The sequence below is a fragment of the Pongo abelii genome, chromosome 9, assembly GCF_028885655.2.
Source record: "Pongo abelii isolate AG06213 chromosome 9, NHGRI_mPonAbe1-v2.0_pri, whole genome shotgun sequence".
Lineage (NCBI taxonomy): Eukaryota > Metazoa > Chordata > Mammalia > Primates > Hominidae > Pongo > Pongo abelii.
This window is the reverse complement of record NC_071994.2, coordinates 67,433,876-67,450,570: the sequence shown is the minus strand read 5'-3', so window position 1 is coordinate 67,450,570 and position 16,695 is coordinate 67,433,876. Positions and strand designations below refer to the sequence as shown.

Here is a 16,695-nt window from a genome sequence, read left to right as displayed (position 1 = left end):
AGTTAGTTGCATAGAGAAGTATGCCTGTTATTTTAGGTTTGTTCTTTCTATTCAACTTCCTATAATCATTTCCAGGAAATACTTATTTATTAAAGTATATTAAAACAATCCTAGTGCTGAAGAACTGTATTTAGAAGTTATTATAGAAAAACATAATGTCTGAAATCAACAGAAGAAAGATATCACAGGGCTCCCTAAATAAAACCCAAATACACTGGCAGGAAGTAGCTAGAGTTTTTTTTGCCCTGGGAACATCTGCTTTCCTTAAAGCCAGAATCCTAATCCCACACAATTAGCGTTCTTTTCTTCTCTCTTACCTTTTGCTTCAGATGCGGGGCATGATTGTCTTCCTTGGCTGAGAGATAAAGGGAGCGAACCTGTTCCTGCACTGCATTGTAAAAGGTTGTCTCCCAAAACTGCTGATTTGTCCAAATGGGGTGGTCTTGTACACATGTGTAAGCAAACTGGCTGACTCCAGGGGCAAGTTTCTGTGAGAACACACAAAATACATCACCACAGGGCTGGCAGAATTATAACAGTTCATAAGGTCACAGGGGCCACAGTTAATCATAGATGTGATCAAAGGATTTATCTAAAGAATATCGCATGGTAGCAATCAGCAACTTACTCCTTTTTAACTGGCAACTGTGGGCTTGCTGTTGGATCCTTGAGAGTCTCAGTCACTTTATCAAAATGGGTATTTTAGTAACAGCTAAAAATCAAAGCTGTTATTAAATCAATTAGAAAATACAGGAAAAGGAGGCACTGTAGATTTAGTGAATACTATTACAATTAGGGCATATAATAAAATCCATCACGACGTAAACATAAAACTCCAGATAATTTAACATTTCTTCTACTTGGCTTTAGGGTACTCTTTTTAAAGAGACAACAATTGAAATATGAGTGAACCTACAGCTTGGCCTTACACACAGAATGAGGATACAGCATGAATTAGGGACTCAGGAGAACTGCACTTTTCCTACTGCTCATTCCAGCCCATTACCTCCCCACCAAAGCTGCTGCCTGGCTCACATACTCTCTAGAAGACTGCCCTGGGCTTCAAGGGCATTTTCTGGTAACCAAATTTGTGCAGGGAAAGATAAACACAAACCAAACCTCCTTCCTTTCAGGGACTTCCTGCTGGGTTTCAGCGTTAAGAGTAAACTTAAGAGGTGATTAACAACAGAGGGAAGGAAAATGAACTCTGCGGGCATTTAGAAGGCACTTCATATATATTTAAGTTTGTTTAGTTCCAAAACCCCTGCTCTTTTTATAACACCAAACTGTCTTTCAAAAGAACTGAAAGTAAATCAAAATAAATGAAATGCCAAATTAACTGCCAATTAGCACTTCTGTTTTCCCCTCACTTTATGATTCTGTTTCCCAAAGTAATATTCTACCTTGGAACCTCTGAAAAAAACTTGTATAACATTGCATTTTAAATTTTAAAGATAATTTACATTGCCAAATTTCAGTTAGTGACTTGAGTCATCTTTCCAGAACTATTTCTCCCACCTCTGAAAGTTAAGGATGTTTCAAATTTTTAAAAATTCATAATTTTCCAAGAAAGAGTAGGTACCATTTTCAATAAACATTTTTTGGCCCATTTGATTCTTTGGAATTGAGTTCATCTGTTTTCTGTGAGTAGAACTAAAGTTTTTGATACGTTTTCTTTTGAAGCAATTTAATAAGCTGAGTCTCTTCTCCTGAAATGTTGGACACTGAAGATGATTACTAAGGTTATATAAGTTACGCAACAAAAGTTGGTTTATTTCTTAGGGACGTATACCAGATATATAAGACACCTGGTAAAAATTATATGCTCAATACATGCTAATCTCCTTTTTGGTCTAGAGCTGCATACCACGAAATTGTAGTACCTGTGTATTTAGAAGCTGGGTGGTTGTGATTTTGCCTTGAAGAGTCTCTGTGTACTACATGCCAGGTGTAAGACCCTTTCAAGACAGGACTGTGTTACTGCTGCTGAGGTAACTGGCTATAACCTCAATTCTCCCTGTTAAGTGGCTGTAAGTTGTGGCTGACTACGAAGCAAAAATCAGGAGTTCTTTGAGGGTGCACAGGGATCATTGTTGGATTTCATTATGCCTATCTGCTCATTTAAGAAACAGTTACTGTCTACCTATGGGAAATTATGAACAAAATGTGTGTGGTTTTGTGAGTGCGTAAGCAGAAGCCACACACACTGAATCACAAGCTCCTTCTATACTCTGCATGAAGACACTTGGGACACGCATTACACACTTTTTCCTCCTTCATTTTTTAGTCCTTTACTGTAAGGACCAACAATTATTTCAGTAGCAGTACACAAGCCTATTTTGAGACAGTTTTTTTTTTTTTTTTTTTGAGACAAGGTCTGGCTTTGTCACCCAGGCTGGAGTGCAGTGGCATGATCATGGCTTACTGCAGCCTCCCTAGTAGCTGTAGTAGCTGGGACTACAGGTGTGCTCCACCACATCCAGCAATTTTTGTAGTTTTTTTGTAGAAAAATTTGAACCTGGGAGGCGGAGGTTGCAGTGAGATGAGATGGGGTTTTTGTAGAGATGGGGTTTCATCATATTTCCCAGGCTGGTCTTGAACTCCTGGGCTCAAATGATCTACCTGCCTTGGGCTCCCAAAGTGCTAAGATTATAGATGTGAGCCACCATGACCAGCCTGAAAGAGATTTTAAAGGCACTAAATTCAAATGAGATAAAACTGTAATTCTCAACTGCCTTTACCATGAGTATACTCAGAGCAGTACCATTTCTTACAAATGCAGCATAACATAATCAATGGCGACCCTAAAAATGTTGAAGTCTTGAAATTATATTCATATAGATAAGCTCCATAAAACTGAGCTTTTAACAAATCCTTATCAGATTCTCACAAAGTACTTTTAGGATAATCAGCACACCAAAAAAGTTATTAATTAAACATCTTTTATTAAAACTTAACAGAGATGTACAGGAATCCGAGGGTGCAATGAAGCCCCACCTTTCTTCAGCATTTTTCTCACTGATGGTGTATATTTGCTTTCCTTGGCACATTTGAGTTGACATTACAGGTTGAATGTCCCTTATTTGAAATACTTGGGACCAGAAGTGTTTCAGATTTTGGAATATCTGCATCATATTTACTGGTTGAGCATTCTAAATCTGAAAATCTGACATCTGAAATGCTCCAATGAACATTTCTTCTGAGTATCATGCCAGCCCACTAGAAGTTTAGAATTTTGGAGCATTTTGAATTTTCTTTTTTCTTTTTGGAGACAGGGTCTCGCTCTGTAACCCAGGCTGATGACAATCATAGATCATTGCAGCCTAGAACTCCTGGGCTCAAGGGATCCTCCCGCCTTAACCTCCTGAGTAGCTAGGACTACATGCATGTACTGCCATGCCTGGCTAATTTTAAAAAATGTTTCTTGAGGCCAGGCACAGTGGTTCACACCTGTAATCCAAGCACTTTGGGAGGCTGAGACAGGCAGATCACTGAAGGTTGGGAGTTCAAGACCAGCCTGGCCAATATGGTGAAACCCCGTCTCTACTAAAAATACAAAAATTACCTGGGTGTGGTGGCAGGCACCTGTAATCCCAGCTACTTGGGAGACTGAGGCAGGAGAGTTGCTTGAATCTGGGAGGTGGAGGTTGCAGTGAGCTGAGATCGCGCCACTGTACTCCAGCCTAAGCAACAGACCGAGACTCCATCTCAAAAAAAAAAAAAAAAAAAAATGTTTCTTGAGACAGGTTTTCATTATGTTGCCCAGGCTGGTCTTGAACTCCTGGCCTCAAGCAATCCCCCCACTTCGGCCTTCCAAAGTGCTGGGATAGGATTAGGCCGCCAAGTGTGGCCCAAATTTTTGAATTAGATATACTCAACCTGTATCTTCATGTTTATGCACAAACTAAAAGTTGAATATGCAAAAACTAATCTAAATAGTTTGAGCAGAAGTGGGACTATATATGTTCCAAGGAAGAAAAACGGTGCAAGACAGAGTGACAGTGGCCCAAAGGGTCAGAACCCACAGCCTGTTTACTAGGTTAGCGTTACAGCAGGGTGAAGTGACTATAGTACAAACGCTTGGTGGCAAGACAGACACAAATGGCTATGGCATCTGTGATAGTGGCAGTAGTCTTAGTAAACAGAGAAAATAAGTGCCTGTAGATAAAATGATCTCCTGATGTGTGCGTTAGAAATCATTAACCCCCAAATACTTAAAATATTATTCTTTTTCTAGACATGCAATTTGCCTTCTTTCTTTGTGGTTTCTTGCTTTTTCTGGTCAACCACAAGCAGGGAGCACTGCGTCCCTCAGTGAGGATGGGCAGGGCCATTCCACTGATGGGCGTTCTCAGGACCAGCAGAGGGCAGTATCACTTTATTCTGCCTAGACTCCATCCATCATGGCTTGATCTACAAACTGCAAAAATGGAACTTTGCAGTCAGCTTGGGCTAGAAAGTGGGTGGTAAGGTAAATATTTCAGGTGTTCACTGTGCATTTGAGAGAATCTATAAAGAAAGAGAACTGTTCAGGGTCATATGGTAAGATGAGTAGAACAGATGGGAACAGAAATAAAGCTTTCCATTACATTGTTTCTCTAAGATACAAAATGAAGATATTTTACAAAACAAACCTGTAATGTAATTATGTAGGGAAAGATGTAATGAGACTTTAGGGTTTCAAATTCAGTATAACCTGGGACAGTAGCAGTAGTTTTAGTAAACAGAGAAAATAAGCATCTATGGATAAAACTATCTTCTGATTGTAATAATTTATTTTTAAATTTTTTTATTATTTTGTGTTTATTTTTTGATTCTAATAATTTCTCTGGTTTGAAAAAAAAACTTTCCCAAGACAAGATGGTTTTACAAATTGGTCTGTATACTAGCATCATAATCTTTTAATATTGCACAAAGATGAGATTTAACTCATACTGAGGGTGTGAGAGTGGTGGTGCTGGTTGGGAATGCTTTTGTCAAATCACATCTCTCTTTCATTCTTTTCAATTCTGGCAACAATATTTACATTTCATAATAATTTTTGTGATTCTGTCCTAAAGAAACAAGTGGTATTGTGCCATGCAATTTTATGAGATGTTTAAGAATGTGTTGACTTCCTTCTTTATTTAGAAAAAATAGCCCTTGAAGGTACTAGATTAAGCAATGCCATTCATTTTCCACAAAGCTTTCAAAGGAAACCCAGCATGGGACAGGATATGAAGAATAAACTCATGGGGCTCGCCAACCAGCAGGCCAGATTCAAATCCAAATAAAGGATGCAAAACATCTGACAGATGAGACGGTCAAGGGAAAGGTTAAGATATCAGCACGAGGGGCCTGTTGAAGGCCTCTCTGGCTAGACATGTTAGTTCCCCAAGCTCAAGGCTCTAGTTTGGGAGCTCAGGGAAAACCAGATTTCAGGAAAGAAGGCTCGCTGGCAGGACTTTTCCATAAACATGTAATGGTCTTAAAGAATAATGCAGAGATTCATTGTCTAAATTGCTGGAGATTTCCTATCTAGCTCTGGTCCCTGGAATATAAGTGTACCTAACTAACTGCACAATTCAGGGATGGTGCTAGCAAGTCCTCCTGTGATTCTGCTCTGGCCTGACCAAGTCCAGATATTAAATCACTTTAATAATTAATTTTATAGCATTTTCTGATGAAATTGGGAGTCTTTCTTTTGCTTAGTCTTGAGAGACAAACAAAAGGAAGACAGGAATAGAAAAAATGTGTATCCAAAACCTGGCTTTATCAAATCTTAAACATATTTGCTTTGTTCCTCCCTCTCTCTCTTTTTTTTTTTTAAAGAGAGGACATACAATACATACAAGTCCACTGTATACTTGTCCTGATTCTATTTCTCTCCTATCCTAGAGGTAACCATGATCATGAATTAGATATTATCATTCCCATTTTGTTTTTTACCTGTGTATGTCCATAAAGAATACATAAGTTATATTGCAGGTTTTATTCTATCCCTTATTTATGCTTTTCATGTATATAACTCATATTTTATCTATTTATGTGATATCTAACAAAACTATATAATTAATCAGGAACAAAACACAACTGGCTTATGTAAACATACAACTCAGTTAGCAGGAGCAGAAAGAGAATGGCCTATAAGCAATGAGTATTTAGGATATTATGCTCATTAGTTAGTGGGATTTACAGAATAGTGAGTAATCCATTTAGTTAAATGGGATGACTATAAGCATCTTCTACAGTTTTTCCTGTTTTACTACCTGATACTCAGTTTGAACAGTACAAGTATCCTTAAAACTCAGAATGGTCTATACCCCTTCTAGATTGCTCAAGAAAATCAAGGCATACAATTTCTGCACGAGAGGTATATTCATCCACCAGCATTGTCCAGTATTCACTTCATGTGCCAGGTTCTATAAATGTCAGTAGTTGGGATGATAGGATTGAAGTCCTTTATTTTCAAGACATAGTCTCGCCTTGTGACCCAGGCTGGAGTGTAGTGGCACAAACAAGGCTCACTGCAGTCTTGACCTCCTGGGCTCAAGCAATCCTCTTGCCTCAGCCTCCTGTGTAACTGGGACCACAGGCACACACCACCATGCCTGGCTAATTTCTGTATTTTTTGTAGAGATGGGGCCTCACTTTGTTGCCTAGGCTGGTATCAAACTCCTGGGCTCAAGTGATCCTCTCACCTTGGCCACCCAAAGTTCTAGGATTAAAGCCATGAGCCACCAGGCCCAGCTGAACTCTGTTTTTAAACCACTTAGCCTTCTAGTGATTCTGTATCTTAAGTTGTTTAGTAAATACTAAGAGTTCAGAGGATAAATCAATTTCTTTCCTTTGTGGTCCAGAAATTTGTAGACATCAAATGCAAGACTGTTGTCAAGTCCTTTGCCTGGGTTTGGTGGTCTCAAAAATATAAGATATGATCTAAATTCTCCCAATTGTCCCATTTTTGGCCAGTTTTTATTTATTTATTTTTTTGAGACAGGGTCTCACCTGCTGCCCAGGCTTCAGTGCGGTTGGCTCAATCTTGGTGCACTGCAGTCTCAACCTCTGGGGCTCAAGTGATCCTCCCACCTCAGCCTCCTGAGTAGCTGAGACTACAGGTGTGCATTACCATGCCTGGCTAATTATTAAACAAAATTTTTGTAGAGATGGGGGTCTCACTATGATGCCTAGGCTGGACAACTTTATACAAGTAGTACAATGTTGTGTTTCATTCTGCAACTTGGTTTTTCATGCATTATGTTGTTAGATTTATTCACGTAATGACAATTATCTGACAACTAGAAATATCTCTGTAAAAAATATTTAAAATAAGAAAAAATTATTATAACCAACCTGTACTGAGTATAATGCATTCTCAGTATAAATATTCACTGATTCAGTTAGTCCTCACAACAATCTTATGACCCACTGAGATAAGTACCATTATTTCTCCTGTTTAAAAATGAGGAAATAGCTGGGCGCAGTGGCTCATGCCTGCAATTCTAGTACTTTGGAAGACTGAGGCGTGCAGATCACCTGAGGTCAGGAGTTCAAGACCAGCCTGGTCAACATGGTGAAACCCTGTCTCTACTAAAAATATAAAAATTAGCTGAGTGTGGTGGCACACTCCTGTAATCCCAGCTACTTGGGAGGCTGAGGCAGGAGAATTGCCTGAATCTGGGAGGCAGAGGTTGCAGTGAGCCAAGATTGTGCCACTGCACTCCAGCCTGGATGACAGAGCAAAACTGTCTCAAAAAAAAAAGCGGGAGGGGTGGGGGGCGAAACTGAGGCAAAAAGAAGTAATTTGCTCAAGGGAACACTGATAGGGAGTGACAGAGCCAGAGATGGGATTTGAACCCAGCCAGTTTGGCTTATAGAGTCTTGTTTTTCAACTACTGCACAATTTAACTATTGTATGGAATTCCATGGTATGAATATACAGCATTTTCTTGTTTCTGTTAATAGACATTTGTATTATTTCCAACTGTTTGCTATTATAAACACTGATACATAAATATCATCATATATTTCAACTGCCAACTATTGATTATTGGTTTCAGTACCATTTAGTAGGGCCTGGAAGTACTTGACACGGGTCCCAGTAAATGTGGTAATTCTCATTGTTATCTATACCAATAAGCATTTTGGGGTTATTGCATATTGGTTATTTTTCTAATAAGAAATTATTTCATGCAGATATTTTGTGAATCCACTATTTTAAAAAATTAACAATAATTCTTTAATATCAGGAAGTCCTAGCCTTAAACAATCTTAAAATTCATATGGAATCACATAAGACCCTGAATAGCCAAAGCAATCGGAGGAAAAAAAAACAAAGCTGGAAACATCACACTATCTGACTTCAAAATATACTATAAGGCTATAGTAGCCAAAACAGCATGGTACCGCCATAAAAACTGATGCATTAACTAAAAAAAACACAATAGGGAACCCATAAATAAATCTATGTATGCATAGCCAACTGATTTTCCACAAAGGTGCCAAGAACAGATACTGGGGAAATAACAGTCTCTTCAATAAATGGTGTTGGGAAAACTGGATATCCATATGCAGGAAAATGAGACTAGACCTCCATCTCTCACCATATACAAAAATCAAATCAAAATGAATTAAAGACTTCAATGTAAGACCTGAAACTATGAAACTACTAGAAGAAAATATTGGGGAAATGCTGCAGGACATTGGTCTGGGCAAAGATTTCTTGGGCAAGACCTCAAAAAGCAAAGGCAACAAAAGCAAAAATAGACAAATGGGATTACATCAAGTTAAAAAGCTTCTCCATAGCAAAGGAAACAATCAGCAAACTAAAGAAACAACATACAAAATGGGAGAAAATATTTACAAACTATCCATCCATCCAACAAGGGATTAATAACTAGAGTATATAAGGAACGCAAGCAACTCAATAGCAAAAAATAAAAAAAAAAAGACAAATGATCGAGCAGACATTTCTTAAAAGAAGACATAAAAATGGTCGACAGGCATATTAAAAATGCTCAGCATCACTAAACATCAGGGAAATGTAAATCAAAACCACAATGAGATAGGTACAAAAAAATAGAATAAGACCTAGTATTTGATAGCACAACAGGGTGACTACAGTAATTAATGGTTTAATTGTACATTTTAAAATAACTAAAAGAGTATATAATTGGATTGTTTGTAACAAAAAGGATAAATGCTTTCGGGGATGGAAACCCCATTTTCCATAAAGTGATTATTACATAATGCATGCTTGTATCAAAACATTTCAATGTACCCCATAAATATATACACCTACTATGTACCCACAAAAATTAAAAATTAAAAAACACAAGAGATATTATCTTGTCCCAGTTAAACTGAAAAACACAAGGAGATATTATCTCGTCCCAGTTAAAGTGGCTATTATCAAAAAAAGAAAAAGTAACAGATGCCGGTAAGGACACAGAGAATGGAGAATGGTTGTACACTGCTGATGGGAATGTAAATGAGTATAGCCATTATGCAAAAACAGTAGTGAGATTCCTTAAAAAACTAACAGTAGATCTACCATACCACTGCTGGATATATATCCAAAAGGAAGAAAACTAGTATATCAAAGAGATTACATTTATTATAGCGCTATTCACAATGGCCACGATATGGAATAAACCTAAGTATCCATAAAGAGAAGAGTGGATAAAGGAAACATGGTATATATACATAGTGAAATAATATTCAGCCATAAAAAAAGAATGAAATCCTGTCATTTGCAGCAACATGGATGGAACTGGAGGTCATTATGTTAAATGAAATAAGCCAGGCACAGGATAAATATCACATTTTCACACATATGTGGGAGCAAAAAAAGTTCATCTAATGGAAATAGAGTGTAGGATGATGGTTCCAAGAAGCTGGGAAGGGCTACTGGGAAGGGGGAATAAACAGAGGTTGGTAAATGGGTACAGAAATACATTTAGAAGGAATAAGTTCTAGTGTCTGACAGCACAGTAGGTGATTACAGTTAACAATAATTTATTGTATATTTCGGAATAGCTAGATTTGAAATGTTCCCAACACAAAGAAATGACAAATGTTTGAGGTGATGGATATTCTAATTACCCTGATTTGACCATTACACACTGTATACATGTATCAAAATATCACTTGTACCCCATAAAAATGTATACTTATGTATCAATAAAAATTCTTTAATATCAAATATCTAGTCATTGTTCAAATTTACAATTGTTTTTTAAATGTAAAAAAGTTGTTGGGGTGCAGTGGCTCACGCCTGTAATCCCAGCACTTTGGGAGGCCGAGGTGGGCAGATCATGAGGTCAGGAGATCGAGACCATCCTGGCTAACACAGTGAAACCCTGTCTCTACAAAAATACAAAAAAAAAAAAAAAAATTTGCCGGGTGTGGTGGTGGGCGCCTGTAGTCCCAGCTACTCGGGAGGCTGAGGCAGGAGAATGGCATGAACCCGGGAGGCGGAGCTTGCAGTGAGCTGAGATCGCACCACTGCACTCCAGCCTGGGCGACAGAGTGACAGACAAAAAAAAAAATAAATAAATAAAAATTTTTAAAAAAGTTTGTCTTTGTTTTTCTGTTATTTTTACAATCAGTTTGCTTAACTCGAGTAGGAATTAAGGTCAAATAAGGTATATATATTACCATTAGTTTGTATATTGCTAGCATCAATTTTATTCTAGTTTCTTTTTCCACTTGCAATTTATTTGTTGAAGAAACTGGATCATTTGTCCTAGAAAGTTTCCATCAGTCTGACTGCATCCCAGTGGTGACATATGACACATTTCTTTTGTCCTCTGTGTTTTCCTACAAATTAGTAGTTGAATCTAGATGCTTGATCAGACTCAGGCTTGTTTGGCAAGAGTACTTCAGACAGTACTAGCCTGAGGGGTAGCACTCACCGGGCACATCTGTTTGTCTCTCCTTTTGTTATGTTAGAGGATGTTGATTGTCAATACCCAGATTTTTTAATAATTAGAAGTTATAAAATTGTGATATTCTAATTCTAGCATTACTTTCTCACTCATTAGTTAGAGTACTTCTATCAAGAGAAACTTTCCCTTATCAACTGTTGGTGAACCGCAGGCACAGCCTGTATTAGAAAAGCAGGATAAATATTTGATTCTATCCCTTCGTTTAACAATTTTAAAAGCAAGCTGTTTTTCTAGTGTATGCCACAGGTAACCAATTAGTTTGGTTTTTAAAAATTAATATCTTTATCAACTTATAAATTTTAAAACATATTTGATTCACTATTAAATTATTCTTAAGTCTAAGTTTAGAAACAAACCCTCCCAAAAAATCTATCCATAAGAGTTCAATGAAAATTTGTTTGTTTTTTTTTTTTGGAGACAGAGTCTTGCTCAGTTACCCAGGCTGGATAGCAGTGGCGTGATCTCAGCTCACTGCAACCTCTGCTTCCTGAGTTCAAGTGGTTCTCGTGCCTCAGCCTCCCGAGTAGCTGGGATTACGGGTTCATGCCACCATGCCTGGCTAATTTTTGTATTTTTAGTAGAGACAGGGTTTCGCCATGTTGGCCAGGCTAGTCACGGTTCAACATACGCAGATCAATAAATGTGATTTATCACATAAACAGAACTAAAGAAAAAAACCACATGATTATCTCAATAGATGCAGAAAAGACCTTTGATAAAATTCAATATCCCTTCATGGTAAAAACTGTCAATAAACTAGGTATTGAAGGAACATACCTCATAATATTGAGAGCCATATATAACAAACCCACAGCCAATATTATACTGAATAGGCAAAAACTGGCAGCATTCCCTTTGAAAACCGGAACAAGACAAAGATGCCCTCTCTCACAACTCCTATTCAACACAGTATTGGAAGTTCTGGCCCAGGGCAATCAGGCAAGAGAAAGAAACAAAGAGTATTCAAATAGAAAGAGAGGAAGTCAAATTATCTTTGTTTGCTGATGGCATGGTCCTATATCTAGAAAACTCCACTGTCTCAGCCCAAAAGCTTCTTAAGCTGACAAGCAACTTCAGGGAAGTCTCAGCATACAAAAATCAATGTGCAAAAATCAGTAGCATTCCTATATACCAACAACAGGCAAGCAGAGAGCCAAGTCATGAATGAACTCTCATTCACAATTGCTATAAAAACAGTAAAATACCTAGGAATAAAGCTAACAAGGCAAGTGACGGTCCTCTTCAAAGAGAACTACAAACCACAGCTCAAAAAAATCAGAAAGCACACAAGCAAATGGAAAAACATTCCCTGCTCATGTATTTGAAGAATCAATATTGTGAAAATGGCCATACTGCCCAAAATAATTTATAGATTCAATGCTATTCCCATTAAACTACCACTGACATTCTTCACAGATTTAGAAAATACTATATTAAAATTCACATGGAACCAAAAAAGAGCCTGAATAGCTAAGATGATACTAAGCAAAAAGAACAAAGACGGAGGCATCATGCTACCTGACTTCAGACTATACTACAAGGCTACAGGAACCCAAACAGCATGGTATTGGTACCAAAACAAATATGCAGACCAGTGGAACAGAATACAGAACTCAGAAATAAGACCGCACACCTACAACCATCTGATCGTTGACAAACCTGACAGAACAGGCAATGGGGAAGGGATTCCCAATTAATAAATGGTGCTAATAGCTATATACAGAAAACTAAAACTGGACCTCTTCCTTACACCTTATACAAAAATTAACCTGGCTGGGCACAGTGGCTCATGCCTGTAATCCCAGCACTTTGGGAGGCTGAGGTGGGTGGAGCACAAGGTCAGGAGATTGAGACTATCCTGGCCAACATGGTGAAACCCCATCTCTACTAAAAATACAAAAATTAGCTGGGTGTGGTGGTGCACGCCTGTAGTCCCAGCTACGTGGGAGGCTGAGGCAGGAGAATCGCTTGAACCCAGGAGGTGGAGGTTGCAGTGAGCCGAGATCACGCCACTGCACTCCAGCCTGCCAACAGAGTGAGAATCCGTCTCAAAAAAAAAAAAAAGTAACTCAAGATGGATTAAAGACTTAAATGTAAAATGCAAAACTATCAAAAACCCTAGGAGAAAATCTAGGCAATACTTTTCAGGATATAGGCATGGGCAAAGATTTCATAATGAAAACGCCAAAAGCAATTGCAACAAAAGCAAAACTGACAAATGGGATCTAATTAAACTAAAGCGCTTCTGCACAGCAAAAGAAACTATCATCAGAGTGAACAGACAACCTACAGAATGGGAGAAAATTTTTGCAATCTATCCATCTGATGAAGATCTAATATCCAGAGTCTACAAGGAACTTAAGTAAACTTACAAGAAAAAAAGACCCCATTAAAAAGTAGGCAAAGAATATGAACAGACACTTCTCAAAATAAGACATACATGTGGCCAACAAACATATGAAAAAAAGCTCACCATCACTGATCATTAGAGAAATGATAATCAAACCCACAATGAGATAACACCTCACACCAGACAGGATGATGATGATGATGATGATTATTATTATTTTGAGACAAGTCTCACTCTGTTGCCCAGGCTGGAGTGCAGTGGCACAATCTTGGATCACTGCAAGCTCCACCTCCCGGGTTCACGCCATTCTCCTGCCTTAGCCTCCTGAGTAGCTGGGACTACAGGCACCCGCCACCACGCTCAGCTAATTTATTGTATTTTTAGTGGAGACAGGGTTTCACCGTGTTAGCCAGGATTGTCTTGATCTCCTGACCTCGTGAACTGCCTGCCTCAGCCTCCCAAAGTGCTGGGATTACAGGCACGAGCCACCGTGCCCGGCCAGGATGACGATTATTAAAGTAAAAAAACAACAGATGCTGGTGAGGTTGCACAGTATAGGAACACTTTTACACTGTTGGTGGGAGTGTAAATTAGTTCAACCCTTGTGGAAGACAGTGTGGTGATTCCTCAAAGATCTAAAGGCAGAAATACCATTTGACCCAGCAATCCCATTACTGGGTATGCGCCCAAAAGAATGTAAATCATTATATTATAAAGATACATGCATGCATATGTTCATTGCAGCACTATTAACAATAGTAAAGACATGAATCAACCCAAATACTCCCAACCAAATACAACCCAAATAGTAAAGACATGAATCAACCCAAATGGATGGAGTTGGAAGCTATTATCCTCAGCAAACTAACACAGCAACAGTAAACCTAACACTGCATGTTCTTACTTGGAGCTGAAAGATGAGAACACATGGACACATAGGGAAGAACAACACACACTGGGGCCTGTCAGAGCATCAGGAAGAATACCTAATGGATGCTGGGCTTAATACCTAGGTGGTGGCATGATCTGTGCAGCAAACTACCTTGGCATACATTTACCTGTGTGACAAACCTGCACATCCTGCATGTACCCCTGGACTTAAAATAAAGGTTGAAGAAAAAAAAAGTAAAAATTAAAAAGTCTAAATATGTGAATAGAGATTTCACCAGAGATGATATATTGATAGCAAATATGAACATGCAAAGATACTCAATATTATTAGTCATTAGGGAAATGAAAATGAAAATCACAATAACCTACTACTTCATATCTACAAGAATGGCTAAAATGACAAACACTGACATGTGGATATGGAGGAACTGGAACTCTCACATACTGCTGGAAAGAACATAAAATGGCAGTACTATGGAAAAAATGTATTTTTGGCTGAGTGCAACGGCTCACACCTGTAATTCCAGCACTTTGGGAGACTGAGGCAAGTAGATCACTTGAGATCAGGAGTTCGAGTAAACAATAATAATAAATGCTAAGCCAAATAACCAAAAGAAACCTCTGAAGAGTTCAACATAGTTGTGTCTGAAAAGTACATCATAAAAGAAGAACAGGGACCTCTGTTTTTTAATAAACTGTAATCTTTATATTTCTGAAATGTATACATATATGCCATGGATCATGAAGTCAGGAGATTGAGACCATCCTGGCTAACACGGTGAAACCCTGTCTCTACCAAAAATACAAAAAATTAGCTGGGCGTGGTGGCATGCACCTGCAGTCCCAGCTACTCAGGAGGCTGAGGCAGGAGAATCGCTTGAACCCGGGAGGTGCAGGTTGCAGTGAGCCAAGACCGCACCACTGCACTCCAACTTGGGTGACAGAGTGAGACTCTGTCTCAAAAAAAAAAAAAAAATTACTAAAAAATGCTGTATGTAGTTCGTCACAAAGGTTTAAAGTGATATGGATTAGTACAGCATAAAAATATTGGTTCACAACCACAAATGGTGGTTATAGTCATTCACCACAGTCTGACAATTCAAAAGATATGTTATGGAAACAAAGCTAAGAAGATTATGGTGTATGGTGCTAACTTCATTTCAGGGCAGCTCTACCACATGAAGGTAAGAAGATCCACTTAATATGTATTTAGTAAACAGAAGCAGCAGCCAGGGGCTCAAGGGATAGTGGGGGCAGCAGCATAGTTGCACAAGGTCATGGTACAATAGCAGGAAATCCACATAGGCAGTCATAGATAACTGGAAAACAGAAGTACCTGCCTAGGTAGAGGAACAGTGAGCAGTTTTAGGGATCTGCATGGGCAGTGAGGTGGCATATACCTAGAAAGTTGGCTATCATTTAGCTCCAAAGATCTTTCATTTAGTAGTTCAGCACTATATTAGGATTTAAAGAAAAGACAAAAGTAAGTCCCTTGAAAGAGCTTATTTCTGGCCGGGCACGGTGGCTCACACCTGTAATCCCAGCACTTTGTGAGGCCGAGGCGGGCGGATCACCTGAGGTCAGGAGTTCAAGACCAGCCTAGCCAACATGGTGACACCCTGTCTTTACTAAAAATACAAAAATTAGCTAGGCATGGTGGCAGGCACCTGTAATCTCAGCCACTCAGGCAAGAGAATCGCTTGAACCCGTGCTCTGTCAAGAGATGAAGGCTGCATTGAGCCGAGATTGCGCCATTACACTCTAGTCTGGGAGACACGAGCGAGACTTAGTCTCAAAAAAAAAAAAAAAAAAAAGAGCATATTTCTTTCCTTGTGTGACTGAGCTTTAGAGTTTAAATCCTCTCATTAAATCTGCATAATATTATTACTATCTTAGAGACTACTCTAACGACAAAGAGAATCTAGAAAAAAAACATAATTAGGAAGCTCTCATTCTAAGTCATTTTTAACTTGAATTTTTATTGCCAAGTACATAATAGTGAATGTAAGTAAAAACTTATTCCTTATACTATTTTCTACTTCTTACTAGATTAAGGCAGAAATCACAGTACTACTGAATTACAGTTTTATAGTACATCTCTTCTTTCCTTAGTTTCTATCTACTCAACTTTTCCAGAGACCCCTAAAAAAATTATCAGAGATACAAAAAGCAAAGTCTTAAAAGCATTTCCTATAAACAAGAAAATCAATATCTTTTAGGGGTCCAATTTTCCAAATTTCACTGACATTTTGACTAAAAAGCTTAAGACTCTTGTCAATGACCAAATAAAGACTCAAATTGTAGGTTGCCTCCATGATACAGTCAACCGTGGGTGCATTTAAACTGTAACTGTTACTTCAGTGCCTATACTTTGTAAGGGTTTTATTTTGATGCTGTGGTCTTCTGAGAATGAGTGACAACCAGCCAGTGTGATTCACTGAGGTGGTGCCTACACAAAGTGGAGGCTACAAAGCAGTAAATATGGGGTTGGGCCTTGAAGAGGCTCTGACTTACAGAATATTACTG

General features: G+C 38.5%; 1 protein-coding gene across 10 annotated transcripts in view; it reads right to left on the bottom strand.

Moving 5' to 3' along the window:
- Positions 1-16,695, bottom strand: part of SBF2 (SET binding factor 2) — a 544,825-nt gene that overhangs the window by 79,586 nt on the left and 448,544 nt on the right. For all 10 annotated transcript variants that reach the window (XM_063728148.1, XM_054524676.2, XM_054524670.2 and 7 more), the window contains one exon: positions 318-488. In XM_063728148.1, coding sequence (XP_063584218.1) covers positions 318-488 — 171 coding nt within the window. The remainder of the gene's footprint in view (positions 1-317; positions 489-16,695) is intronic.